Raw genomic sequence first — 27,792 nt, 5'->3', positions numbered from 1 at the left:
CAAATACAGCACAAGTTCAATTCCCAATTGGCCAAGGAGCTGACCACATGGCACAACATACCTCTGCTGCCGTGCCCTCTGCTCCCCACAGCAGTATATTTCAGTACCTGCCTATTCTGCTCCCCACTTTCTCTGGTGAATCCTCTCACCACCCCCCAGCCTCTGGTTGGCTTTATTTCTTATATGCATACATAAATAAATCTTTTTTAAAAATTCTACTTCCAAAAGTCACCAGATCTAATTCCTCTTATTTTATAGAAGAAACTGAGGCTTAGGAAAGGTAGTTGAAATACTCAGTCAAGCAGCTATTTTTAAATAATTTGTAGAAAAATAAAAACAGGAAATCAGTAAAATCATCATAAATTTTGAGGATCTTGGAGGTAAAAAGAGGGTCTGGCACAGTAGAGGAAAAGGAAGAGAGGAGTTGTAAAGAAGCTAAGTAATGGACCCTGAAATCAGCCCACTCTGAGTCCATAAGAATTTAATTTCCCTTCATTGTTATTTTATAAAATCGTGTGACTACCCTAACAGAGAAGTACAACTTCATGATAAAAGCAATAATAAAGCTAACAACTATAATGATGACTAAAGATCATCCAATGTAAATTACATATACATTTGCACATTATTCCTGTCAGGCATACATAACCATTTTGCAAATGAAAAGACTGGAGCTCCAAGAGATGAGGTAAACCTGACTGAGATGTCACAGCTAGTCAGTGGTGGAAAGCCGGGATCAAGGCATGATGATTCCAGAATTAAACATAGAAACTGGGCTCTTTGCCTTTGGGAGTGACAGTTTTTGCTGATTCTGCCCAGTCTACTAAGATTCCTTCAGGATCCTGTTCATGGTCATGTTCATCTTGCTGAAACACAGACTTAAAGTGTAAGTGAACAGATAGAATAGATAACCATAGAACAGTGTATGTGAACAGATACCCATAGAATTGAAGATATTTTCAAATGCAAAATAAATGAAAACAAAGAAACAAAAAGATGAATACGCCATCCAAGATGGAAGGAGTGGCCAAGACCATGAAGATAGACACCATGAGGTAGTGTCATCAGGAAAACGGGAGGGGCTGGGTTAAGAAGCCACTAAGGGTAAAATCAGAAAACAAGGCGCCATCTAGAGACCAACCACTGAGGGGTTCTCATTTGTGCTTCTGGCAGAAAACTTACTCAGTTTGTTAATGTTAGGCATTAGGGTACTCCATGTGTGTAAATATTCAGCTCTAAATCCATCCATGGAAAACAAAATAACTGGTGGCAAGTCAAATCTAAAAATGGAAAAGAAACAAGCAAAGAAAGTCCATTATTTTGATTGAAAAAAAAAAAGACACTTTTCTCTATCTCCTAAAATTCTCTAAATTAAAAATGTTTAGATAGTACAGTAACAAAATTGTGGTCAAATTTATTTTATTTTAAAAAATATTGCTACCTTCCTTAAGAGCCAGTACTTTGAGTACATTAGTCATTCCTAGTAAAAATATTTTTTTTAAAGAGTGTTGCATATATTATCTGAATCTTTCAACCATCCTTAGAATTTTGCAGTTTGAGTAACTTTGGCAAACTTTATTTCCATTTATTCTTTGGCATGGACTATCGATGACACATAGTGGTAAGAACACATGGAGCTAATTAATTGTAGTTTTGTAATCGAGGTCAGCAACATACATGCATAGCATTAAAACATCACCAGAAATGGGATTCTACATTGCAGACCTTTCTTGGCCCTGGCCTTGGCTAAAGAACCAAGACTGAAATCAAATTTCAAACTCAAAAATTATTAAAATTACAATTATTCTACCAACTTTTAGACATAACTATGATACAGAATCTCAAGACCTTCTAATTTATGTGATGTTTTATTCTGAGGTCGACTTGTTATGACTTTTTATGCTAAGATCTCGGGATATTAATATTCATTCAAAAACATCCCAAACTCTTTTAGACCCAGCAACATTTAAAATGATGGAACATAACTTTGTGGTTATAGCTAAAGACTATCTTTCTCATTCAAGTTTTTTTCACTTTTTAAATTTTACTTGTGGGCCCTCCCTGGTGGCGCAGCGGGTTAAAGCACTGCACTGAGGAGCTAGAGCCACTTCACATGAGTTCAATTCCCGCCTGCCTGGGAGGAGATCCACATGGTACGGCAGACCTCTCCAGACCCGCCCGCTGCTCCCCTCAGCAGTGTACTTCGTCGATCTGCCTGTTCTGTACCCCACTCTGTCTCTGGTGAATCCTCTCACCCTCTGCATCTCTCACCTGTACCCCAGTTCTGTACGAATAAATAAATAAATCTTTTAAAAATAAATAGATAAATAAATAAATTTTACTTGTGTTTCATGTACACAATCACATGTAATTAAAGATGTAGCATTTTATAATTTTTCCCTAAATGAACTCCACTGTGCAGCCATTAACCCTGCTAAGAAAGTGAGTGTTAGCAAGGACCTAGAAGCCTCTTCTGGTACTGTGGTGTAGTAACCAACCTCTACACACCATGCTTCTACCTCAAGTAACCTGTATCTTAATCTCTAACTACATATATTTGTTTTGTTTATGCTTGTACTTATATTTGTAAACAGGATCATATATTCTGATTAGTATCTACATATTTTACTTAACATTATGTTTAAAATTTAACTATTCTGTTGCATGTAGTGGTAAGTCATTCATTTTTATGTCTATCTGGTATTTCAGTGAATGAACAAACTAACTTATTATACAGTTGATGGCATGTGGATACTTTTGGTTTAAGATTATTAGGAAGAACAACTATAAACATACTAAGTGTGTCTAAATTCCAAACAGTGCATGCCAGTGAATATGTAAAAGAAATTTTCAACTCCATGCTCAAGCAGTTTTACATATAAAATTTTGAACTAAGAAATGATTTCCAAGGTAAGTCTTTTAAAATTCTGACAAACACCTAACATAATTAAAAAGAAAATTCTGAATGCTGATACCAGCATTTTAGGTTTTTAATGTGTCTTAGCAAAGCTAGTTACACTGGAAGATAATCTATTTGCATTTCCAGAATATGTACTTATTGTAGTGTACATAATTTTTAAAATATCAGAGTGAGATATTGAGCAATTTACTGAAAATAAACGGCATAAGTAATCGTGGTCCTTATCTAAGCAGTGAAACCAAGAAGTAAACATGTGGTTATAGGACAGATTTGAGTACAGGTTGCCATAACGCATAGAATGGAAAGTTTAACCTTTGTAACCCATCCATCAGGAACACAAGGTCGGGGCGCCTTCCCACACCAGCCATCTGGCTGTGCTGCCCCAAGTGGGTGAGGAAGCTAAGCCTCCATGCCCAAACCCTCCCCCAATGTCAATTCTCCCCAACACCCCAGCAACCCTATCCACCAGGAGCACCCTGGAGCCTTGCAAAGCAGCAGCCATTAAAAAGCCAGGCACGTGCCCAACCACAGTGACCCACTGATACATGTGATACCACTTGAATTTCAAAAACATTCAGTTAAGAAAAAAAAAAAAAGCACCCAAACAGACTCAAGAGAACATATGGTATCATTCCTTTTATAAGAAATTCTAAAACTGAATCTATATTGATAGATAACAGAAGTTATCTTTCTGTGGGGATCGAAGTATTCTATATCTGAGAATATCCGAGAATACTCCCTATCTGTGGAGTATACAGATTTACAAATTCAAAATTTCATTAGGGTGAATATTTCAATGTATGTGAACTATACCTTCATGAAAAAATAAAGATGGAAGTGAGAATGTTTTAGCTACAAAGTGTAAAAATTCAGAAGGAAATTAAAATGGGCAAATGCCATCTGAATTAGAAAATTTTTCATTAAGTCATTAGCATATGGCTGATTAAAAATCTTATATTCATAAATATACAGTCACGTTAATTTGCAGTCTAAACAGATTCAAACATTCACTGGATGATGATACTGACTTAATTCTCACATGAAATTGTCTGACCTTGATGTTTTTATTAATAGTTTATTATTATTATTATTATTGTTATTGTTATTGTTACTATTATTATTATTTTGATTTTATAAGTGAGACTTAGAGAAGCAGTTAGTACAAGTCAGAATTCAAACTCAAACCTCCTAGTACTTGGAACAGAAGAGAAAAGTAAGGTAGGAAGTAGCAGAAATAAGTGGCAGCTAGTGAAAAGGAGAAATGGACCCAGACTCAGAAGACGCAGGCCCTGTTTTCCAGAGCTGAGAAAACCAGGGCGCTGCCCTCAGGTGCAGGAGCTGCAGGGGGTGGTGGGCTGCGGGTTGCCCAGTACCGAGCTTGTCACCGGTACCACCTGACAAAGTCCTCCACTAGTCGTTCATGGTCCTCATTTCACCGTGAGGCCATCAATTAATAAACCTCTGTTGGTCCCCTCAGAGTAAATTTGGGGTGCCAGGGTAGTTCTGCATGGAGTAATCTAAATGCTGGTCCTGACCTTGGGGATGTTAGAATTTAATTCCATTTTTTTTTTAAAGTCATTGTAAGACAGGAATATAACAAGTTCTTTGCAAATAATAAAGCAAAACAGCAGTCTACAATGAATTTGAAAGTACAAGGTGTCTTTTTTTGTCAACTGCCTGCTTTAAAGTGAGGAGAAGAGGAGGAAATTCCTCCCTGCTTCTCAACGACTGATACCTTGCCCTATGCCAGTTTGCTAAAGAAAGAAAATCCCCACATATTCTCACCCTTGTGGACACTGAGGTTTCTGGCTAGCAGCACACTCCTCTTTCACCCATGGAGTTTCTCCTGAAAAGCAATGAGATCAAAGTCTTTAGAATGTCGCATCACAACCAGAAGAGCAAGACAAATATTCAACAGATATGGGCTTTTAAAATTACTTAATTCATGTTATTCCAATGACTAAATTCCTCAGAATATATCTGGTGCTATTTCACAGGCTGGCAATGCCAGTTCCTCTATGACTTATACTAGCTGAACACCTGACAGCTCATCTGTATCAGAAGAAAACAAAGGAAGTCCTCTAGCCAGAAAGGAACAATTTATTTTCCTTGATGGCAATTTTTCTCAAGTGCTAAAAAATTAATTTTATCAATGTACATTGTTAATTTAAACAAAAGAAAAGAAAGCATAGCAATGCGAATAACTGGCATTAATGGGGAATCACACAAACTGTGAAAATCTTTATTTTGAAAATTTCTTCTCCATAGACATTTCTGTCTATAGAACATTCCAGCCAATGAATGTAACAGAAATGGTAGACTGTGGATGGCATCATTTATAACCCCTAATAGATTTAGACAATGATCACCAATGGCTAACATCCCCAAAAGGGACTTGAGCAAGTTGTGCCTCTTGATGACTGTAACTCCACCACCTAGAAAGCAAACTTGTTAAACACACACGCATACACCCACAACCCCCTCAATTTGAGTGATCCTCTGGTCCTAAATACCAACTTCTAGGAATTACAAACAATGACAAACTTCTTCTCCATGTCATGAGGCGGGCAACTGCAAAACTTGGACTCAAAAGAATGATTCCATTTTCCAACATTTAAGTTGCAAAAGGGAACAAAAGAGGAAGAGAGAATTTACCTTTAAAGGACTTTTACAACTGAGAGCTAATCCACTATATTATACACAATCCACTCAGTCTATTTCAATCTTTTTTAAAAAATATGAGATAGGGCCCTCCCTGGTGGCGCAGCGGGTTAAAGCACTGCACTGAGGAGCTAGAGCCACTTCACATGAGTTCTATTCCTGCCTGCCCCGGAGGAGACCACGTGGCGCGGCAGACCTCTCCTGACCCACCCGCTGCTCCCCTCAGCAGTGTACTTCGTCGATCTGCCTGTTCTGCTCCCCACTCTGTCTCTGGTGAAGCCTCCCACCGGCCCTGAGCCTCTGGCCTATACCCCAGTTCTGTATGTACAAATAAAGTAAATCTTTAAAAAATATATATATGTATATAATGAGATAAACAGAAATTATGAAAACTGGATAGTTGATGACAGTAATAGTTATCAATGAGATTTTATGTGTATTAATAGTATTATAATTTGAGTTCTCTTTTTTAAAGAATATAATGAAAGTATAAGTAAATGATACTAACTCTAGGATTTGCTTCAAAATAATCTAAAATTGAGGAGGGGCTGAGCAAAGAGTATAAATACATATTTTTTAAGAAAAAACACTCCAAACTTAAAAATTAGCAAAAGGATTGCTCACAAAACTTCATTTTTTTCATTTCAAATTTTTAAAAAATGTTTATTTTTACATCATTTTGTGCATTTTTCCATCTCAGTTGTAATCCCCATGGGCTTCCCATCACCAAATCACCCGTGTGCCATCACCGTAGTCCAGTGCACTGCCTCCCCAACCCCGCCACTGCACAAAACTTCATTTTAATATGCTGAGAATTATCCTGAAAACCTTGATATGGATAGAAAACTAATAGCAATCTTAACTTTCTTACCTGAAAGGAAATAATTGTAGAAATGCAAATTATGTTGATATCACCATAAATTACTGTTTCAGTAACTATTCAATATTCTTTCAGTCCTATCTTCATTCTCTTTGAGTCAGCTTAACATTCATCCCAGTTGATTACCTTATAAATCAATTTTTGATGTGCTCACTTTGCATTCATGAGTCATATTTTTTTTTCTTTTTCAACATTATATATTGTAAATATGAGATAAGATAGACATGAGTTAATAATTGCTGAAGCCAGATGATGGACATATGGGGGAAAATATGCTATTCTCTCTTTTGTAGATAATAGAAATTAACTGTCAAGTTTTTAAAATTCTAAATTTAAAATATAAATTACCTAGCTTCTCACACAAAAATTATTTAAATCCCCTCAACCTACTCTTATGATGTAATTTGGCAAAAATCATCTAACATTTTTACATATAATGTGTTAAATCCTTTGAATCAAAAAACACTGACATTTCAAAAGTAAATTGAAATGATTAAACTAACACCCATCACATATCAAATAGTGGCAATAGTAAATTTCAAATAATATTGCACAGTGAATTCAATGGGAATTTTGACATGACCTGAGGCTCACTCTTGGAATAAAAAGTTGAGATTTAAAATGGGGTGAAAAGCAGAATGAAGCTGTCAAAGGCAATAATATGGTCCATGAAATTGTTAGATAAGTAAGCAAAATAGAATCTAATTGACTTTATGAATCTTAATGACAATGATCACTATTCCATATCAATTATTATTTTAAGAAACATTATCATTTCAGGTTTTTATTCTCCTTTCTGATGGACATTTTTAACTGACTTATTTATTCATGCAAGCTAGAAGTGGGATACCCACCTCAGAGGTGGGGGGTGGGGTGTGTGTGTGAGAGGATTCACCTTAAACAGAGTGAGAAACAGAAAAGGTGAATAGACTAAAATACAATGCTGCAGAGAGCAGTGGGTGGACAGGAGAAGTCTGCTGCGCCATGTGGGCCACCTCCCTGGCTGGGAATCAAGCTCGTGCTGCAAGGGGCTACTGATGACTTCATAATGTCGAGACTTCATCACCAGGGAGGCCCCTTTAGCTGATTTTTAATTGTATTTTATACAAAATTGATTCATCTATTAGTGCAAACCTATTTTCTACTAAAAGCTTACTGTTTCTACTATAACATTTCCCCCTATCTAAAAAATACCAAAATTCACTTAATCTCTTTTTCTATTTAAAAGTTTTAAAAGGATAAGCCACTTATTTCGGTGGAGTTAGCATTATGAAAAAAGGATTGTTAGCTTTTTAAAAAAAAAAAGATTTACTTATGCATTACAGAACTGGGGTACAGGCCAGAGAGGAAGGGACAGTGAGAGGATTCAGAACAGGTTGACTGACAAAAGTACACTGCTGAGGGGAGCAGCGGGCATGTCAGGAGAGGTCTGCCACGCCATGTGGTCACCTCCGGGGCAGCCGGGGATCGAACTCATGTGTAAGTGGCTTTAGCTTTTAGTGCTGGCTTTAACCCGCTGCGCCACCAGGGAGGGCCCAGATTGTTAGCTTTTAGCAACTTTCTTGATAAGTACATTGTGTAAATGTTCAGCAACTTGGGAAAGATTGATGATTTTTATTAAAAAATCTACATCACTTACAAAGGATCAAGTGGGTAGAATTAGAAGTTGAATAACCTGGATTCTAGTTTTGGCTCCACATCAACTCTCTGAGGGTATTACGAGTAATTTAACCACTAAGGACAGTTGCTTCAAAGATAGCACAGGCTTGATATGTACACCAGATGATTATTTTCATTATTGTTAACTGTAGGATCTGTCATGTGGTATCTCAAATCAAAGGGAGATCTAACAGTTACTGAAGAAAAAAAGACCTGAATTGCTGATGAATATCAAGCTTTAAGTTTCCCTTCTATCTTATAATATCTATGTAGTACTCTCTCCTCCTCTCTAGTCAAAAAACACATTTCTTGCTTTCTTTCAGCCAAAACCACCATCTTTCAGTAACCAGAATAATCAAAACACAAGGACAGAGAACACCTGCTATATACTGTTTCTTAAGACCTTTTAGAAAATAGAGTTGTCGTTTTGGCTGTAAACTCGTGAATCTACAGAAAGGTGGAATCGTAGACATGGAGGGTAAGGGCACTGTTCAAAAAGGAATGTACCACAAGTGTTACCACAGCAAATCTGAAGTGGTCTATATGCAGACCCAGGAAGCAGGCTTTGTTGTAAACAAGCAAAGAGCAAGACTCTTGTGAAGAATAAATGTTTACATCACACATATTAAGCCCTTAAGGAGTCAAGATAGCTTCCTGAAATTTGTGAGGAGAAATGACCAGAAAAAAGTAAGCCAAAGGGAAAGGTACTTGAGGACAAATGAAGTAGGTAGCTGCCTGTTCTACTCAGGAAAGTACACTTTGTGTGAACCAAGAAGGGAGCCAGAGCTGCTAAAAGCAGCTATAAATCCATGGAAGAAGAATTATAAAAAAAAAAAATTATAAACACACACCAAAAACCCCACATCTCTTCCTACAATAAACACATTGGTCTTTTCTCCTAAATGAAGTAGATGAAGTTTCTCTGACTTAATTTTTGCAACCTAAGCCAGCTTTAGGGTCACTGGACTCAAAGCCAAGAGTCCACATCTTCTGCTTACCTTGGCAAACACTTTTATAGTCAATGCAGCAGTCTTTCCTCTGCAAACAGTCATCGGAGCAAGAGCAAAGGCTGGACTGTAGTCTGGCCTCCCCACACCGAAATTTATTGCATGTCCATATGTGAGCTGTAAAATTACACAATTCAGTTCTGAGCATTCATATAGCTGATACCACAAATGCAAATTGTATGCTTATTTACTTGCATTATTGTGATAGGGTTAAATTCATGAAAATGTGTAATACAAATGAGGGTAATCCATCACTCTTACTCATTTAGGTGGCAGAGAAAAATGCCATGTTACAAAGAGCAAGCACACCTCTGAATTTGGAAACTTTGAGCACTACCCTTTGCCCACCTAAAGGTGGGAGTTCCCAATGGTGAAGAACCACTCTCCCCAAATGATTTTTGCCACTGAAGAGCAGCTTTGTTCAGCCTTGTTGAAGGGCTTGTAAGAAGAGACAGTGACAGAAAAAGCAACAGGAACAGTCAAAGCTGCAGTCATGAACACACGTCAGAGTAGCTCCCAGCTGATGTGACAGAAGTGTCAGATTAGTTCCACACCACAGGCTAAGGCCTTTAAGTATATTCTAATGCTAAGAACAAGAAGTTGGAACAAGACTTCTTCCTGTTGCCACAGGCTAGGAAACAGTGATTAAAGTGAATATCAGTCCTGTGCTTTGTTGGAGAGGTGACTGGTATGTGGTTCTATTGTATATAAAGTTCTTCACTCCCAATTATTTAATATTTACTTAGAAATAAAAGACTTTTGGATATTAAGTAGAATAAAGGAAACTCAGATCTTATCTCTACCAGGCAGTCCCCTCCTTCTTGCCCTTTATGAGAGCATAGTGTAAGGAACTGGCCTGTTTAAATCTTCACTCCCCTCAACCATTAGACCCATACCTTCCCCTTCCCACAACTTTCTCTTATTTCTTGGAAAAATTAAACCTTGCAAATTGTCTTCCACCAAGAAAGCAGTGTTTCTCAAATTGTGTTCTGTCAAGTGGTGGCATCAGTATCACTTAGAATTACCAACTTTTCCAGTGAGTCCCATGCATTTTGAAATTTGAGAGCCACTGCAAATGGAACTAAATAAGATGATTAACTTCAGCCTTGATAAAACCCCATAGAAACTGATATAACTATGCAGGATTTTTCCTACTGTGGCCTGTTACATCTCTAGTTCAAGTAAATAAGGTGCGAACACTGCATTTCGGACAGTAAGGGAGAATAACAGGTTCTATATTTCAGGTGTTATTGGGTGAGCAGCTCTCCTGCCTCTACTGTGAATGTGAGGGTGCCTATCTTTCTCCTTTTCCTAGTAAACCTGTCTTTTAAAATGTAAAATAACAATGATAACAATATTTCATTGGTTAAATTGTGTCTCCCCCAAAATGTTGAAGTCCTAACTCCCATGACCTGTGACTATGATCTTATTTGAAAATGGATCTATGTAGATAATGAAGTTGAAATGATGTCAAAGGGAAAATCTGGACATAGAGGAGATGTAAGGAAAATGCCCTGTGAAGGTGTGCCACAGCTGGAGTTATGCTTCCCAAGCCAAAGAACACCAAGAACTATGAGGAGCCAGCCCACCAGAAGCGAGGAGAAAACAGCATGGACCTTCCCTCACAGCCTTCAGAAGGAACCCACCCTAACAAAATTTAGATCTTGGACTCCTAGCTTCCAAACTTGTGAGACAATGAGCTTCTTTTATTTAGGTCACCCATGTGGTACTGTATCACGGCAATTCTGGCAAACACAGAATATTTGAACATGCATTCATGGCAGGACAACCAACATGTTCCTAAATACATACTTGATTCCATACAGGTGTCTTCAAAATCCCAGCAACAGTCACCTCGTTCTTTACATCCCGTATCACACCGGCAGTTCTCCAGTCCTCTGTATGATGAATCAAAGCATTTTTTCCTGCAGCTGCCTGTATAATAAAGGAAATTGGAAAACTAGTGCTTGGAAATCATTCACTCTCACAGTTAGACAGTGGAAGCACAGAGAAGTACTTAGCATGAGCTAGGATGAACAAACAGAACATTTTTATGATGCTGTATGACCTATGAGTGGAATGTGAAAAGAAGCACCGATATGTACAAGGTACACATAGGAGGATCAAGAGGGATGTGGGATTTAAAGTAACAAGAAGGTGTAGAGGACCCCACTGAATCATAGGGAGAGATCAGGATTTTTTTTTAATGAAGCTAAGGTTGGCAAATGTGGACAGGTCATAGCTAAGGAACAGCATTCAAAGGTGAAGATGGATTGGTGAGAAGAAATGTATTTATGCCATACCAAGAAGTTTGTCTAACTTTTGGTAGCAAAAAGTCACTAGAATAAAAAGAGGACAAGTCATCAGATCCGTGTTTTAGACACTTGTTCTGGAAAACAGGTAAGCAAGGTTGATGGAAACTCTCGATCATCAAGTAGGTGACTTCAATCCAAACCACAAATGTTAAGGACCCAAAAAGGGGGCAGGTAGGTGGCAGCAGGCACTGGAAAATATAAACAGGACTAAAAGAATGACTTTACATAAAGAATGAAAAAGTGGGATGAGTTAAAGAAGAGTTTTACTAAGTAAGCCAGGTTCTCAGGAGAAGGTTGGTAGAGTTTCTTGGATAAACAAGCAAATATACATTGGATGGGAAGTCTGATTCTCAGGAGAGAAAACTGAACACATTCAGTTGGGAGCCACCAGCATTTTAGTGGTAATAAGCAACAGGAAAGCTGTGGTTCTATTGTTCAAAGATTCTGTACTCATATAAGCCAATTCCCCCTGCTGTGTGTTTTCTTCAAATATCATCCATCATGCCCTGTGATACTGCTTTGAACTTTGTACTTTAAGGGATTTACCTATGTAATTTGGCAATAAAGAGGGTTTAGACATTGCTTAGGGAAATTCCAACTACGTATATCCTATCCTCTTTTCTTTTAAAATTGCACAGAATAGCATCACTATGTGTCAGGCACCATGTAAAACACTGGGGATAAAATGGTAAGTAGCAGTGATATGGTTGGAGATTTTATATTAAGAAATGTTTTTAAAATAGTAACTGCACTGGTTTATAGTAAATATTGCAAGGTGCTAGGACAATTGGTTAATCTCATGGAGAAAGGAGGAGTCCCTTGATATCTTGTATACTGCTTTACATACAGGTGGTTAAGGGCATATTTTTGGATACTCAACTTCAAAATAGACTAAAATGATTAAAGATGAGTACTAGTATAAAATCACTGACAGATCCTAAAGTGAGAGATCTCCCTGATACATATTATTATAGTTTGGCTATGAAAGTCATAAAATGAAAGACCAAAATAGAAAAATGCACAAAATGAAGAATGATGTAAAATAAATATATGTGTGTGTATACATATATGTATACACATACATATTTAAATTTTTTTAAAATATGGGATTTAAAAATTATTAAGTTTACATAAAATAGAATCACAAGGATTTCCAGATATATAAAGAATTTGCTTGAAAACTGTGCACAGTTTTAACAACTTCGAGAAGTGCTTGCGTTATTCTTTGGAAAAGAACAGCAAGCTATGAAATAGCATATCGTTTTCTTAAACATGGCCACTGGTCATGTTCCTCAAAAAATAAGTCAGAAAGAACAAGGGGAAAGCAGTTTCGAAAAAGACACGCAACCTAAACCAGAGTACAGAAAATGGATGCAGAATAAAAATGAGAATTAGAAAAAAACAGAATGAGGAAGCAAAAACTATGTGCCTAAGAGAAAGAAGCCCTAGGAGAGAGAAAAGCCAACTGACTTTTCCTAGGGACCCCAGAGAGGTCCCAGACGAAAGGCATCTGCATTTGGTGAGGTCAGTGGGAACATACACAGAAGCTGAGCAGAGTGAAATGGCTGACAGTCTGGATATGAAACCGTGACTATGCACCTTCATCCCCTTCAGAGTAAGAGGCTCAAATCTGAAAGAATTTAAAGGTGGCATTCATCACAGAGAGAGTAGACATACCGTTATGATGAGAGATGTGATAGGCAGAATTTTGGCTCCTGAGAAGATTCTGTCTCAGTCCAGGAGATTATTAATAGGCTGCCTTATGTTGATGTATGTATTTGGTTGATATATGTAATTAACACTACCATTTAGTTGACAGGGGGAGAAAGGACCCAAAAGTGAAAGAAAAATAGAGGTTACTGAAGAAATTATATTACAAAATTTCCCAGAACTAAGGAGCATAAATTGTTATATTAAGATAAACCACTAAATTTCCCAGAGCAAAATTTATACTAATGGATCAACAAAGATAAAGAGATCTTAAATGCCCCAGAGAGGAGATCACAAGCAGTCTATGAAAGATCTCACAAGGTCCTATCATCAAGTTTCTTAAAAGCAACTCTGAAAGCTAGAAAAGTGTATCTTTCGATGTTTAGAGAAAATTATTTTCATTTTAGAATTTAATATCTAGCAAACTATCCAGTATTTGGTTATGATGATAAAGATATCTGTAGATCAGTAAGAAATCAAATTGTATTTCTCAAGCATTCTAACATGGGAAGTTAATGAAGGTTGTTCTTTAGCAAAATGACTGAAAAAATATAAGATCCAGCGCAAAAGAAAAGCTGTGGAAACACCAACCATACACCAAAACAACAAAGTGTGCAACCAACTCAGATAGGTACAGCAAGACAATTTCTATAAAAGGTATCACCTTATACCCAGTTTTAAACTGTCAAAAATGAGAGCCAGATAATGCCTTAGGTTGGTGGGGATACCTGGGAAAAGCTAGGTAGGCTGTGGCAATCATTCTAGCAAGCAAACAGACTATTTACCCAAGTTAAAATATAAACCTTAGGACTCAATTCCATTTCTGGGCAAGTGACAAAACCTATCTCACACAAGTCTCCAGGAGAACCTGCAGAATTTATGTGGTGTTTAAGGAACTAAAGTCAACCTTGGTAACTTTCACTGGGCGAGGGTAAATCGCATGTTGGCTACATGCCAAAAAAGTACTACATAGTAGACAGAAAGAAGTGCACAAAGCACTTCATGCAAGGATCTTAAAAACCAAGCAGTTAAAAAGAAAGAAAAAACCTTCTCGTATATCTATATTATGTATATCTGCATATTCACATATTATACTCATATATATGCACACGTGTATGTATGTGTTTTACTAAAAGGTTTCTTAAACGTTTCAACTTTAAATATTTTAAAATGTTTCAAAGATGAGTAAATGGGAAAATACTGTTTATGTAAAAGACTTTCACATGTTTACAAAAACTCTCCTCCTTTGCAATATTTTCCTCCCTTGGTTGATCAGGACACAATTGCCTGACTTCCCTCCCCACATTCTGACCATTCCCTTTCCAAGTCTTCATTTCTTTCCTCCCTTCATTTCCCTGCTCCTTTTACACGGGTGTACCCATTCTCTAGTTACATTGCCTTAAATCCCACAAATGATGCTGATGGCCACTGCATGGGGTGGGTGTCTATCCAGGTCTTCCCCTCTAACACAAACCTCGCATATATAACTATCTTAACTTTCCCCTGGAAAATCAAGTAGAAAACCTCAAATTTAACATATCCCCAAATTGTTTCTGATTATTTTCCCCAAACTTCCTACAGTTTTCCTCAAGTAGATTATTGAGATTCCTTATTTTCAGATGTTCATGCCAGAAATTCTTCAGGTTATTCCTGAGTCTTCTCTTTCTCACTCTATATCCAATCTGTCAGTAGAGTGTATACATTCCATCCAAAGACTCCAGATTACAAATATTTCTCAACAGTTAAAAATGCTACCATTGTTGAAATAAGGCTTATTGGTATTGCAATAATTTACTAATTGGTCTCACTACTATTGATTTTATTTTTGTCAATTATTTATAAAACAGCAGCCCGTATGATTGTGCTGAAAAGCAAACTACAGCATGTTAGTCTTCTGCCAAAACTTTCACTCACTTCCTATCACACATAGAATAAAAACCAAAAACCATATTTTGACCTCCCAACCAGCTATGATCTGGCTTTTCTGGCTGATACAACTCTATGACTACCCTCCTCTAGTCCTCTTAATCTACCTCACTTTCTTGTTATTCTTTAAATGTTCTTGTTATTCTTTAAATGGAATGTGACAGACAAGCTTAGGTTTGTACTTGCTATTTTGTCATACCTCGACTATTCCTCCCCAATGTATCCGTTTCCCCCTCACATCTTTCAACTCCATTCTAAAATTATTTCACACACATACACCCTACCCCACCTCACCCCAAGATTTCATCTTCCCCTTTTCAGTTTTATTTATCCCTCAACATACTTGTTACAGACACACCTCCATGATGCGGCAGCAGTATTTTCCTCACTGCCCCCCCTTACAAGCCACCTTGGGTTTACAATCCCAGTATGTCATTAACCAACTTCCTGAGGGGTTCTACTCGTGACTGGGGCAGAGCTGAATGACAGGTGGGTCTATATAACATGGAAGTCAGGCAGGCCAACTCTCTTGCTTCTGTAGCCCTGACTTGAGCCCTTGTATTGCTGGGAGAAGAAACTCATGGAAGAGACAGGCAGAGACACCTGGAAGTGATACTTGGAAAATTCACATGACTGAGAGACATGTGGAGAGGCTGTTCCAGGCAGAGACAATGGTGATCATTATCTTGTCTTCACATTGGGATGTGAGGTACATTTTGAATTTTGGATTGTTCCTTCTGTCCCAGCTCTCTGGGATTTGCCAAGCCACTTCCTTAGAATTCTTTGCCACAAGGTTCCTTAAACTGATGGCAAGTTTGCCTGTCACAGCAGCCCTGCTGTGAATGGAGCCTATGTGACTGAGCATTTGCCAAGAGGGGATGGAAAATTTTCAGAGTTTTATAAGGAATCTCCATCTCTCGCCCTCTCCCTGTACCACCACCACTTCTATTAAAGATCTATAGCACTAGGACTATGTTTCCTTTGGCGTATGCATGTGGATGGCTGAATCACTTTTAGAGAATGTACCCTTTTATAGCTGGGGTCCTGGGTACCCCTGAGTTGGGTGGCTATGATGTGCATATGTATGTGTGTCTATATAGGCATATATACTAGATTATGACCTATTTATATATTTTTAAAGATTTATTTATGCATACAGAACTGGGGTAGTACAGGCCAGAGGTACAGGAGTGGTGAGAGGACTCAGAGACAGAGTGGGAGCAGAACAGGCCGATCGACAAGAGTAGCAGGCAGGTCAGAAGAGGTCTATCATGCCATGTGGATCACCTCCAGGGCTGGGGATCGAACTCACACTGAAGTGGCTACAGTTAGCTTGCAGTGCTGAGTCCTAACCCGTTGCATCACCAGGGAGGCCCCGACCTGTTTATATTTTTATTATCTATCTTTCATGCCAGAATGTAAACTCTATGGGGCTTTTGTCTATTTTTTTCACCACTAACAAGGAAGTACTCCTAGTAATCAGTAATATCTAGAATATACTCAGTACTCAATTGTTGACAATAAGTAAAATGTGTATACACAACACACGTTAAGAACACATAGAAGCTCAAACTTTAAAATCCCACATTAGATAAAGACATATTTTGTCGGAGACCAGCTCCAACTCTTGAGGTGTCTGGAGGCAGGAAGGGAAGGCGTCGGCATGCGGAGATTCCAGGAGGCGGAGAGGACGCGAGGAAGACACAGGAGTCAGGATTGGGTGCAAGTCTTCCTCCTCATCTTTTTGCAGGTCTTTATTTATACTGTTTAGCAAGATTTTTTTTACAATAATGCCTTAGGTGAGTTAATAAGAAACCGACATAAAAGAGGGGAATAATGCATCTTCTTCCTGCTACTTTATGGCACACTATACTATACATCTTTGTGATAACTTTCATGTGTATGGATGTTTAACTGTGACTTTAAAGGATCAGGGTCTGGGAAAGGATGAGCTGTTAGCAAAGGATTTAAGAGTCCTAGGGAAGGAATAAATTGTGTTAGCATAGTCGTCAGTGATAGCCTAAAGAGAAGCTAATGGCTAATTTAAGGTTAGCAAGGAGTAGCTAGTGCTTTTTTAGGAAGAGGTTAAATAAGATTAGCAGAGAGTAGTTAGTGATTGTTTTTAGGAAAAGAGTAAATTAAGAAGAAGTTACATAGTTGTGCATTAAGCAAAACCTGTGTTGATAATGTTAGGAAATTGTCCATGGGTCCTTATGCCCTGAAAGTTATCTTAAGAATCGCTTTTTGTCAAAAGACCAAAGAAGTTTTCCAGGAGTTTTGATGCTCTGGGGTCTTATCTCTCCAGGAGCTTGCCTTTTGTCTTCAAAGGAATTTCCTGCCCAGGAGCAGCTCAGCTTGTACTTTGCCCAGGCCAGGTAGCCAATTTAGAGCTAAGGCAAGCCAGTTACAAACTGATGTTGCTGCAATATTTTTTGATATCATGATCATACAAAAAAGGTAGGTCATAACATAAGTTAGCAGAGGAAATTCTGATATTTCAGAGCTTTTCCCGAGCTATCCGGAATCTGTCAGATGATAGCCGTTACATAGCTTGTGTCAATATTTCATACAGAAAATGGCTTAACTGGAGCAAAGAATAATGGAATTGGTTCAGGGTTGGGGGACTAGGCAACAGTTGAAGTAGAAGAATGAATGTGGTAAGGACTCTCGCAAACAGGAACTAGACTTAAATGCCCATACCTTGGGTGAGTGGGCATTTAACTCTGGGAAGCCAGCCAGTTAGCAGATTAGGTAAGGAAGAGAGTGAAAGAGCCAAATAATCAGAGATTTTCTTCAGAGATAAGTACACACATGATTGCAATTTTCATGATTTGTGGGATAAAGTGACACAAGCTATGCAACTTCTATTGACTGACAAATTATGGATAGAAAAGAAAAGCTCTGAAAAAATCAGAATTTCCATGCTAGCTCATGTTATGACCTCCCTTTTTTATAATATCAAAATATTCTGAGCAACCATCAGCATGCAACCAGACTGATTGCCTTTGCCTCATACAGCGCTACCTGTTCCGGGCAAGCAAGTGCTACCCGAGGGTGGGAAATTCTTAAAGTCAAAAATATTACAATGGGCTGATTAATAAAAGCAATCAGCTGTTATAGCAAAATCAATACTGTAAAATAAGGCAGTACTAGAACATGTTAAAAATAACGAGTTCTTTTACTGCCTGGATGACAATCCAAATCTTACCTCTCTACTAGCTTACTTAAGCTTTCTATTGCTTAGTCTTTAAATGAGAAATGTTACTATCTCCTTTAGTGATTTACCTACAAGAAAATTTCTCCACCCTAATCCTCCACTTTACCCTCTTTCACAACTTTACCTTGGCCTAACCTAACTTTATCCTCCTTCACATCTCCAGCCCAGGCTCCACCCTAACCCTCGACTTTACTCTAAGATGTCTCAATAAGAATGACGGTCATTAAGTAGCATTTAAGGTTTAAAGGGACTGTATTTTAGCCAATCACTGTGATATAATAATGTTAGCTTTAAATTTTATGAATTTATGTACCTATCTTAATTTTAATAGATTTTAAGAATAAATGTTATAATCTCAGCTGAAGGTCAATATGACAAAGTATTCTCAGGAAAAAAAGATGATTGTGATCTCAGCCCACATATGCTAATGTTATCTCATTGCTTGCTTGAAATGTATAAAATAAACTGCTAACAGCAGAACAGGGAGACTTGCACCCAACTTGGTTGAATAAATGACACTTAAAACCCTTTTTCCCTTTTTTAGGAATCTCCACTTGATGCTGCTCCCACCTTAAGACCCTGCTTGTTCTGCCCCCCAACAACCCATGATTGGGGGTCAATTCCCAAGAGTAAAGTAACCAAGAAATGATGTATGCACTATTCTAATATACCACCTATATGTACACTAACTTCAGAATAATGTCACCATAGGCCCACTCACATTTTAGATCTAGGATTGGTACAGTTCAAAAACAGTTAAATGACTGAGAATAGAATAAATTTCCAGCTAACCTCCACCTTTTCAGTGTTCCCATGTTACACAAGGGTTTCTGAGAGTTTATTTATCTTTAGTAAAAACATAATTAAAAAATTGTCAGTTAACCTCACCAAGTGTTTCTCTAATGAAGAATTTCCCCACCAAAGTCAGAAGTTAAATAGTCAAATTAAAAGGGGAAAGTCAGGCCACTCCCTGGTGGCGTAGCTGGTTAAAGTACAGCACTAAGAAGCTAAAGCCATTTCATCATGAGTTCAATCCCCAACCAGGGAGGTGACCCACAAGGCATGGCAGACCTCTTCTGACCCGCCCACTGCTCCCCTCAGCAGTGTACTTCTTCTGACTGTTCTGCTCCCCAATGTCTGGTGAATCCTCTCACCGCCCCTGCACCTCTGACCTGTACCTCAGTTCTGTATGCATAAATAATTTTTTTAAGTAAAAAGGGGAGAGTCAATTATCTCACATTTGACCTCATACTTTCCCTTACTAAAATACCAAAACAAGGCATAACAAAATTATAAAACAGTGCTTATTAGTCACCTGTAATGTGTTTACTGTTTATACAAATAAACACATAAGAGATACAAGGTGTTTTTGTATTAGAAGGCAAATTATCAAAGGGATATTTTATTCTATACATTTCAAAAATGCAGCACTGACTGCTTAACCAAGAAAATGCGAGACTTCAGAACTAGAGTAATAATAGTGTGATAAATCAGAGTATACAGGAGTCATGGCAGGAGACCACAGGAATAGAAGAACAAAGATTTCAGCCATGTTTTCCATTAAATCTCACTGATTACAGTGTATGTTCCAATGACAAAGTCCTCTACTGAAAATGAAGAAGGGGAATAACTGGAATCACATGTATCTCAAAAGAGCAAAGGGGTGAGAGCAAAGAGTAAAGTCAAGAAATGATACTAAATAATGCACACCACAGGTGTACACCTCAGAAGGTGGGGCTTGGGAGGGAAAGCCACAGTAGGTAAATGTTCCTTTTGGAAGAGACTGCTGGGCTAGCACAAGATTTAAAAGGTCAAGGTCAGAAGAAAGATTCTTAGAAAACACTGAGGGGCATACCTTGCTCTAGAGGTTTCTTGAGTCCAAGCCCCAGGCCTAATCCAAGTGTCACAATCACCAATACAGCAAGAAGAACCTATTAAAAAAGGGAAAAGTAAACTTTGGCATTTTTTAAACATATGCAAAGATACATATAACTACTCTCCCTCCATGGATTCCTAATTACAATAATACCAAACTCCATAATGATAGAAGCATGTAATTCTAATGACTACAAATAAATGTTTGGGAAGAATTTTAAATGCCATTTATTACAGATCTTCAAATTAAGATATATTAGGCTGTGAGTTCAACCCCAAATTCATTTATGATAAGAATAAAATCTTAGGGACCCTCCCAGGTGGAGCAATGGATTAGGTGGAGCAATGGATTAGGGTGCAGCACTGCAAGCTAGCTGCAGCCGCTTCAGTTTGATCCCCCAGCCCCGGAAGTGATCCACATAGTACGGTAGACCTCTCCTGTCTGCACCCCTCAGAAGTGTACTTTGTTGATCTGCCTGCTCCCCACTCTGTCTCTGGTGAAACCTCTCATCACCCCTGCACCTCTGGGCCTGTATTCCAGTTCTGTATGTATAAATAAAGAAATCTTTAAAAAAGAGAATAAAATCTTAGGAACCATTTACCATTGCTCATAACTAGATACTAATTTGAAGACTCTCAAAAAGCATTCTAGAACTGAAATCACTGAAAAAGGATTTTTCACCCACTCTGGCCATCAGAAGATAGAATAACTTAAGTAAAAACATAGCGTCCAAAAAATTATCTACAGCCCACACAAATGAGTTTATGGCAATTTAGAAGTTCAGTAACTAAAAACTGTGTGTCAAACACTGTTACTGCTGACTAAGTTCTTACCTATAATGAACTTTATGCTAACACTAGAATTAAACTGTGATATACTAAAAGAGAATTCTTTCTGTTACCACTTTGCCCTTCTATCAAGTCCAATGATAAGGATGGGTTTCAATGATTTATATTGCCATAAAGATAATGGAGCAGTTATAAATTACTTAGGAAAGTACTTTACAACCCAGTAATTTGGTAATTAAAAAAGCATTCACTTTGATGAAAGAAAAAAAATCAAAATTTGCTTTATAATGAAGAGCTACATGAACAACAGCCTTTTGTTTGTTTTAATTCTAAATATCAATGGTAAGGTTAAAATATCTAACTCTTAGAATGAAAGTGTTCATAGGCAATTAAAGGCTAATGAGGGAAATAACTCCTTATATGAAGTCTCAAATTTAGTTCAAAGGTTGGTGACCTACCAGCAGGTATTCATTCCTTAGAAGGTGAACATAAAGTTATTAAATAACATTAGCTCTTAGCCCCTTTTTGTGGTGGCCAAGACTGGGATTACTACAAAGTTAAAAAAAACTGGGAAATCTCTTGTATCACAAATTTGCAAATTAGTATACAGGTCCTTTTGCCATTCAAACTTGTGAGGGAAAAAAAACACATTTGTTTCTTTAGGATGCTGTAAGACTGTAATGTTAAATCTTAGTATTCATTCTGAATAACTTTGTATTTGTTACATATATTTATAGCTCATTCTTTGCTTTTTGCTATAAATTCCAGAGGAAGAAGATTCAAATGACCATTGACCACACAACTTATTTACCACACAATTTATAATTCTGAATAAACTTCTTGGTATAGAGATGTAGCTTTATCTTAAACAATTTTATGCTATGTAAAAAGTAGAGAGGAGAGTATTTTGGATTACAAAATCAGCAAGAACCCAATATTAGGCTTTAGCTTGCTGCATAAAAGTGCTAATAAACAGATCACTTTGGCATTTTTAAATAAAATTGCTAAAATTTGGAAACATTGGGTTACCTTTAAAACAATGTTAAAATCTCGAGTTTCTATTATTTGCTCTAATAAAACACTAATATAATATAAAAAATTAAGCACAAATTTTGTGCCCAAGTTTACAGTTCCTGAATTGACTAGATAGGATAATAAGTGGCATCACAGCTAAGAGGGCTCCAAAATTCCTAGAGAATAAATAAAATGTCTTAAGGATTTATTTGTTATACTCTTGGAGATCTAAGTTTATAAAGATGATTTTATTTATATCTCACTGTGGAGAGACAGAGAATGGGTTGACCTTACTTAAGGTGGAAATTTAAGAGAAAATTGCAGCAGGATATATGTGAGGTTAGTTTTGGCTTGAGGTGCTAGGTAAGGAGTCAGCAAGCAGGTATATATTTGAAATGATGAGACAAACTCAGCAAGAGTTCAGAGTTGTTAGTTTACTTGGTTGAAAAGATGACATTTAAAAGCAAGAAAGGATACAAGACTGACTACAAAAAGGATCGGAGGTAGCCTTTGGAGAAACACTAGTACTTGATATGCAATGGGAAGAGAAATCAGCCAAGAATGTATGTAGATAAGAGGAACTTATCAATGCCATCATGAAAGCAAGGGGAAGTAAGTAACTCAGAATAAGAAAATACTGTTTATATCTGTGATGACTCTGCAGAAGAGCAGGAGAAGGACTGACTTTTGAGGGGTGATGCAGAGCAGTCAGAATAAATCTATAGAGCAAGCAATGGTTGCCAGCAAGCTCGGCAGAGTTTCCTTTCAGTCTCTTGGTGAAGGGGAAAGAGCAACAAGATTTAGGGGAGCTATTTTTTTGAACAGGGAAAACCTTACCGTAAAAAGAAAAAGAGAAAATAAACAAAAGACAGTGCGAATAAAATAAAATAGGATAAAACAATAGTCTAATGGAGTAGAAGAGAGTGATTTTAATTCTTACTTTCTAGCCTCACAACATTCATGCAGTAAATAAAAAGGTGACTTTCAAGATAAATATAATCTTGCTAAAGTCAATGCTACAGAAATGTCTTGCCACAGATCCTGAGATTTTAGACTGATCAAATATTAATTTGTTACTCAAATTTCTTAATAGTAAAATATTAACTGCATTAGTGTTAAAAGGTATAAAACAGTAAATTTATAGCAACACAAACAAATGCAAATGAAGTAAAATATTTAACATTGGTCACAAAGCTAGCATGACTAAAATGAAAAATGGCACTTACAACACAAATTATCTTATACTTACAACACAAATGATTTTATACTTCTTAACAGTGCTCTTTTTAACAGTTTCTTCTGTTAAAGTCAGCATAGAATCCATTGTCTTGATAGCTGCAGAAACCTGTTTTACCAGAAGACAGTAGTACTCCTTCCTTTTTCCAGCCCAGCAAAGAGAAACTAACTAGCTAGATCGCTGTGCCTGAATTTAAACCTGGGACGATCACAGCCCTTTAGTGATTGGACAGTTTTGAGAAAAGAAAAAAGTAATGACAATAGTGCCAAGAGATAAGTCCGTTTTTAGTAGATTACTTTTTTTTGCTCTCCTTACAGCTTATGCTAAATACTAATGAAAATATTTGTAACAAATGCATTTTAAAAATTTATTTTCTTTAAAAATAACCCGAAAAAGGCTTTATTATGGAAATTCCAGGGAGTTTTGCAGTGATACAAACTTCATGTCACATTTTAAAACCTGGATATTAATCATTGCAGGAATTTTGAAACTCTGCTGGCTCTATAAAAATTATTTAATTTTGTGAAAAATATGTCGTGAATCTCAGTGTTTACAATCTGATGTGTTTCTATACACATTATCTCAAGTCAAACCTAACAAAATTTCTTATAAACACTTTATCCCTGCTATGTAAACGAGTAAGGCTCTGATTACTACAATTATGTAACTTTCTTGACCTAAATCACATATTGATAGATTCCAGATATGGAAGATAAACTCAAGAATTCTGAACTCTCAAATCCAAGTCAGTTTGCACCAATCAGTTAAATTTGCTCTTTTCTTATTTCTGTGGCTTAAGAAATCCACATTCAGGTCCTTCCTGCTGAGAAGAGTCTCACTCATTCATGATAAAAGATGTTAATTAACAGTGTGGTCAAAAAGTTAATAGTTAAGTCCAGCTTAAAGTGCTGGATTTTAAGCTATTCTAATAATTTTCAAATTGTGAATCCATGGAATATTATTCTTAAGGTAACTTCCTCAGTATAAATAAAGCTTGAGAACTCTCTTCTAATACAAAGATTGTAAAAATTTTATGGACTGGTACATTACTTGCAAAACCCTAAACTATTCTTATCCTGAAAGCAGTGAAAAGAAATAGGAACAAAATCCATCTTAATAAACAGTGACTCATGTGTTTAGAATATTTGGTAATCTTATGAGTCTTCACCCTTAAAGAAACATCTGGTGGTATGAAAGCCACATTTTTTCTACAGCTTTAAAGGATTATGCTTTTTTTTTTTTTTTTTGCTATCACTCTCTCAGTGCAATGTACCCCCATTGCACTGGTTCCATCTAGGGGCAGAACCACCAGAAGTATGGACATTAGATCACAGAAGGAATTAATTCAGAACCAGAAGATGCAAACCATATGTTCCAGGATCTTACAGACCTTTATCCCTGTACCACAGGGAAGCAGAAATGAACAAAAACTTCTTTGAAGAATTTTGGTGAGTAGTTCTCAACACTGAATAAAATCAGAAAACCCCCAAATAATTTTTTTTAATTTTAATATTTTGAATTCCAAAGTCCAGGCTGCATATCAGTTGAATGGCAATCTCCTAATATTTTGCCTGAGGTAACTGTATTTTTTAAATACCCCTCCAAGCAATCTCCTTTAAGAGCTAAATTTACTTTGAGTTAAATTTAGAATTCTCTTCCTCATTCACAGGATTCTAATCAAACTTACATATTTCACAGATAAAAGGGCTTAATCACACCCAAGTTCCCCTTGTCTGGTGCTATCTCAGATATGAGATGCCACAGGATCTTCAGATGCCTATTTCAGGGTGCCCATTTCCTATTACGGTGGTACCACATTGTATATGAAAATGAAAAATCAAATCTATACCAAAATTTCTTTCAAAATTAGGAGACTCCTAGCACCTGTGGTTTTGACTAGTTATCTGACAAGCGCCGTTGGTTTTTCTGGCTTTCTGGGTTTTAACTGCCTATTTGCACTTAGTAACAATCTCACCGAGTCTGCCCTCCCTCTGGTTCATCACACTCCTACTTTCTGAATCTTCCTTTCCACGATGGTTAATTTTGTGTGCCAACTTCCCACTTAGTCAACATTAGAGTCTTGCTTCGACTTTTTTTTTTTTTTTTAAGATTTACATATGCATACAAGAGCTGGGTGCAGGCCAGGGTGACAGGATTCACCAGAGACAGAGTGGGGAGCAGAACAGGTAAATGGACTGCAGCAGTCAAGACAGGAGAGGTCTGCTGCCTGAAGTGGGTCAGCTGCCTGGCTGGAGATCGAACTCATGCTGTGGTGGCTGCCAATAGCTTCACAGTGAAGATGACTTAACCCTTTGTGTCACCAGGGAATCCTACTTTGACTCATCTTTACCTCTCCTCCTCATTTGGGCCTCTAGGTCGCAATCTATGCTCTTGGATTCTGACCAACTTGATTTTTTATTCCTTCTCTTGACAGTCCTATAATAATTTGTGTACCTCAACTCCAGAATGGTTTTGATATCCCAGATACACTTTTAGCCTTTGCTTCCTGGTCTTCAAAGGTGTCACTTCATTCTATTCCAGCTTTTGCGCCACAGTTCCACTGATCCCGGCTCTGCATTTTTAGTATGTGGCTTACTACCTCCCACCTGCCAGAACCATTTTCCACTCTTCTATCAGCCTCCCTGCTTCCCTCCCCCTCTCAACATCAGTCACACAGAAAAAAATAATCTAATAAGGGAGTCAGGAGGTGTTGATAAAGTCTTATGTCTGTCATTTACACGGTAATCAGCTCTTGACATTGAATTCTACATTTGAAAGGTGATCTCAGATTATCTTTAAATGATTACATTTGGTATATTATAATGGAGAAAGGTCTTAATTTTCAGTTCCTGATGAGAGTGAAGTTCAAATAATTGAGTTGGTGCACATACTGGCAGACATAGTGGAAATGTTGGCATGGCCCAGTCTCTAGTTAGGTTTTCTGCTAACAGACTGCCCAAATCATCTAGAGTAAAACCTACTTTCTATGTAACTTGAACCTGGGAAGTATTGCTCAATATTCTTTTTCCCCTTCAACCTTAAACAAATTATACTTTCTGAGTTCAGAAAGACTTACTCTGCATATTATAATGCCTAAGGTCTAGAACACCTGTGCTATTTGTGCTACTGGTATATCCCCAAATAACCATTTCTCACATTCTACAAAGGCTTCTTTGTTTACAAATTCTAACAATTACTCTAAAGTCACAGAAAACCCTACCATGCTGGGAAATCCCCGGGTCCTACCAACATCAACTTCCTTGGGTCTTATAAACTTGTTTCCTAACCTACCCCTCCTGGTTCTAGCACTAGAGATTGGGAGGTAGGTGGATGAGGCTGACTACAAGTGTCTAAGACTAACACACTGGGGGACCGGAGTGGGCACAATAAAAGTGAGTCAGATACTCAGTTCAGATTCAGTAACAGAAAGGCACCCACCATGGCAAGGAGACCTCAAATAGCAGTGCAGAAATGTGGGGGCAAGTAGCCAACATCAGGAGAAGATGTAGAAAAACCTACAGCAAGATTGACAAGCGAGGCAAGCCTGGCAGATACTAACCCTTGGCAAGTTGTAACCCAGTATTGGAGCTAAGTCTATGACCTGTCATCTATGGGAGACTGGTGTTAGCAGTGACAAATGAGTGCAAAGGGGCGCGGTATACATAAAGAGATGATGCAAAATCTCAGCCTGGGACATAGGATCCAAGTTCTTATGAGTCAAATGTGCTGAATTACTAGACATTCAAGCCATAACTATAATAAAGCAAAATCAAAATCAATGCTTTTGGACAGTATGTATATATGCAAAAAGCATTTTGCAGTATGTATATATGCAAAAAGACATTTTCAAGATGAAATGCAATCCTATTTTCAATCAGCACAGATGAATATGTATTATCAATCTGGAGATAGAGAATGATAATTCTGAACTTCAAGTAAACAAAATATCATTTCCTAACCCAGAAGCAAAAGGGTTCCATTCTTCTCATTAGTAGATCTGTTATTATCCCCCCAACACCCTATTACAATATTTTTAATTGAATCCAAAAATGCAAGTATACATACCTGGACTTTGCATACATGTCAACATAAAATGGTTTTGCCTCTTGGCCCACAAAGCTTAAGATACATATTATCTGGTGCTTAACAGTACTGTGGAACCCTGATCTACAATTTATTCTCTAAGTTGCAAATGCTGGCTTTAATGTACTCAGTCAGAGAAAAGAGCCAAAATTATTATCTCTAATTATTCAAAAAACTCAGAGAGCTGATCTGATGTCTCCTGTGGCACCACAATTATTTGCTACCTAATACTCAACATTTCAGAGGTGGTCTCTGTCCTTAAGGATGCTTCTCTCACTTTGCATCGAAACCTGCCCCACAAGAGTTAGAATTCTCTCTGATTCATTTCAAAAGTCAGATTGATTTTATTTCTAAAATTTTTCAAAGCAATAGCGGGCTCTTATTTTTTAGTATTTTTTAAAAGATTAATTTATTTATGCATACAGAAATGGGGTACAGGCCAGAGATGCGGAGGGTGAGAGGATTTATCAGAGACAGAGTGGAGAGCAGAACAGGCAGA

General features: G+C 37.4%; 1 protein-coding gene across 1 annotated transcript in view; it reads right to left on the bottom strand.

The window, feature by feature from the left end:
- Window positions 1-23,344, bottom strand: part of ENPP3 (ectonucleotide pyrophosphatase/phosphodiesterase 3) — a 66,424-nt gene extending 43,080 nt beyond the window's left edge. The window contains exons 1-6 of the mRNA XM_012735301.1: window positions 23,223-23,344; window positions 20,151-20,226; window positions 10,940-11,062; window positions 9,119-9,244; window positions 4,706-4,766; window positions 1,183-1,280 (exon numbers count right to left, since the gene is read on the bottom strand). Of these exons, the coding sequence (XP_012590755.1) occupies window positions 1,183-1,280; window positions 4,706-4,766; window positions 9,119-9,244; window positions 10,940-11,062; window positions 20,151-20,226; window positions 23,223-23,297 (559 nt within the window). The 5' untranslated portion in view covers window positions 23,298-23,344. The remainder of the gene's footprint in view (window positions 1-1,182; window positions 1,281-4,705; window positions 4,767-9,118; window positions 9,245-10,939; window positions 11,063-20,150; window positions 20,227-23,222) is intronic.
- Window positions 23,345-27,792: the final 4,448 nt, after the last annotated feature.

Source organism: Condylura cristata, unplaced genomic scaffold (assembly GCF_000260355.1).
Source record: "Condylura cristata isolate star-nosed mole 26May11 unplaced genomic scaffold, ConCri1.0 scaffold00001, whole genome shotgun sequence".
Classification (NCBI taxonomy): domain Eukaryota; kingdom Metazoa; phylum Chordata; class Mammalia; order Eulipotyphla; family Talpidae; genus Condylura; species Condylura cristata.
Note: the sequence above shows the minus strand (reverse complement) of the source record. Positions and strands in the feature narration are given on the sequence as shown.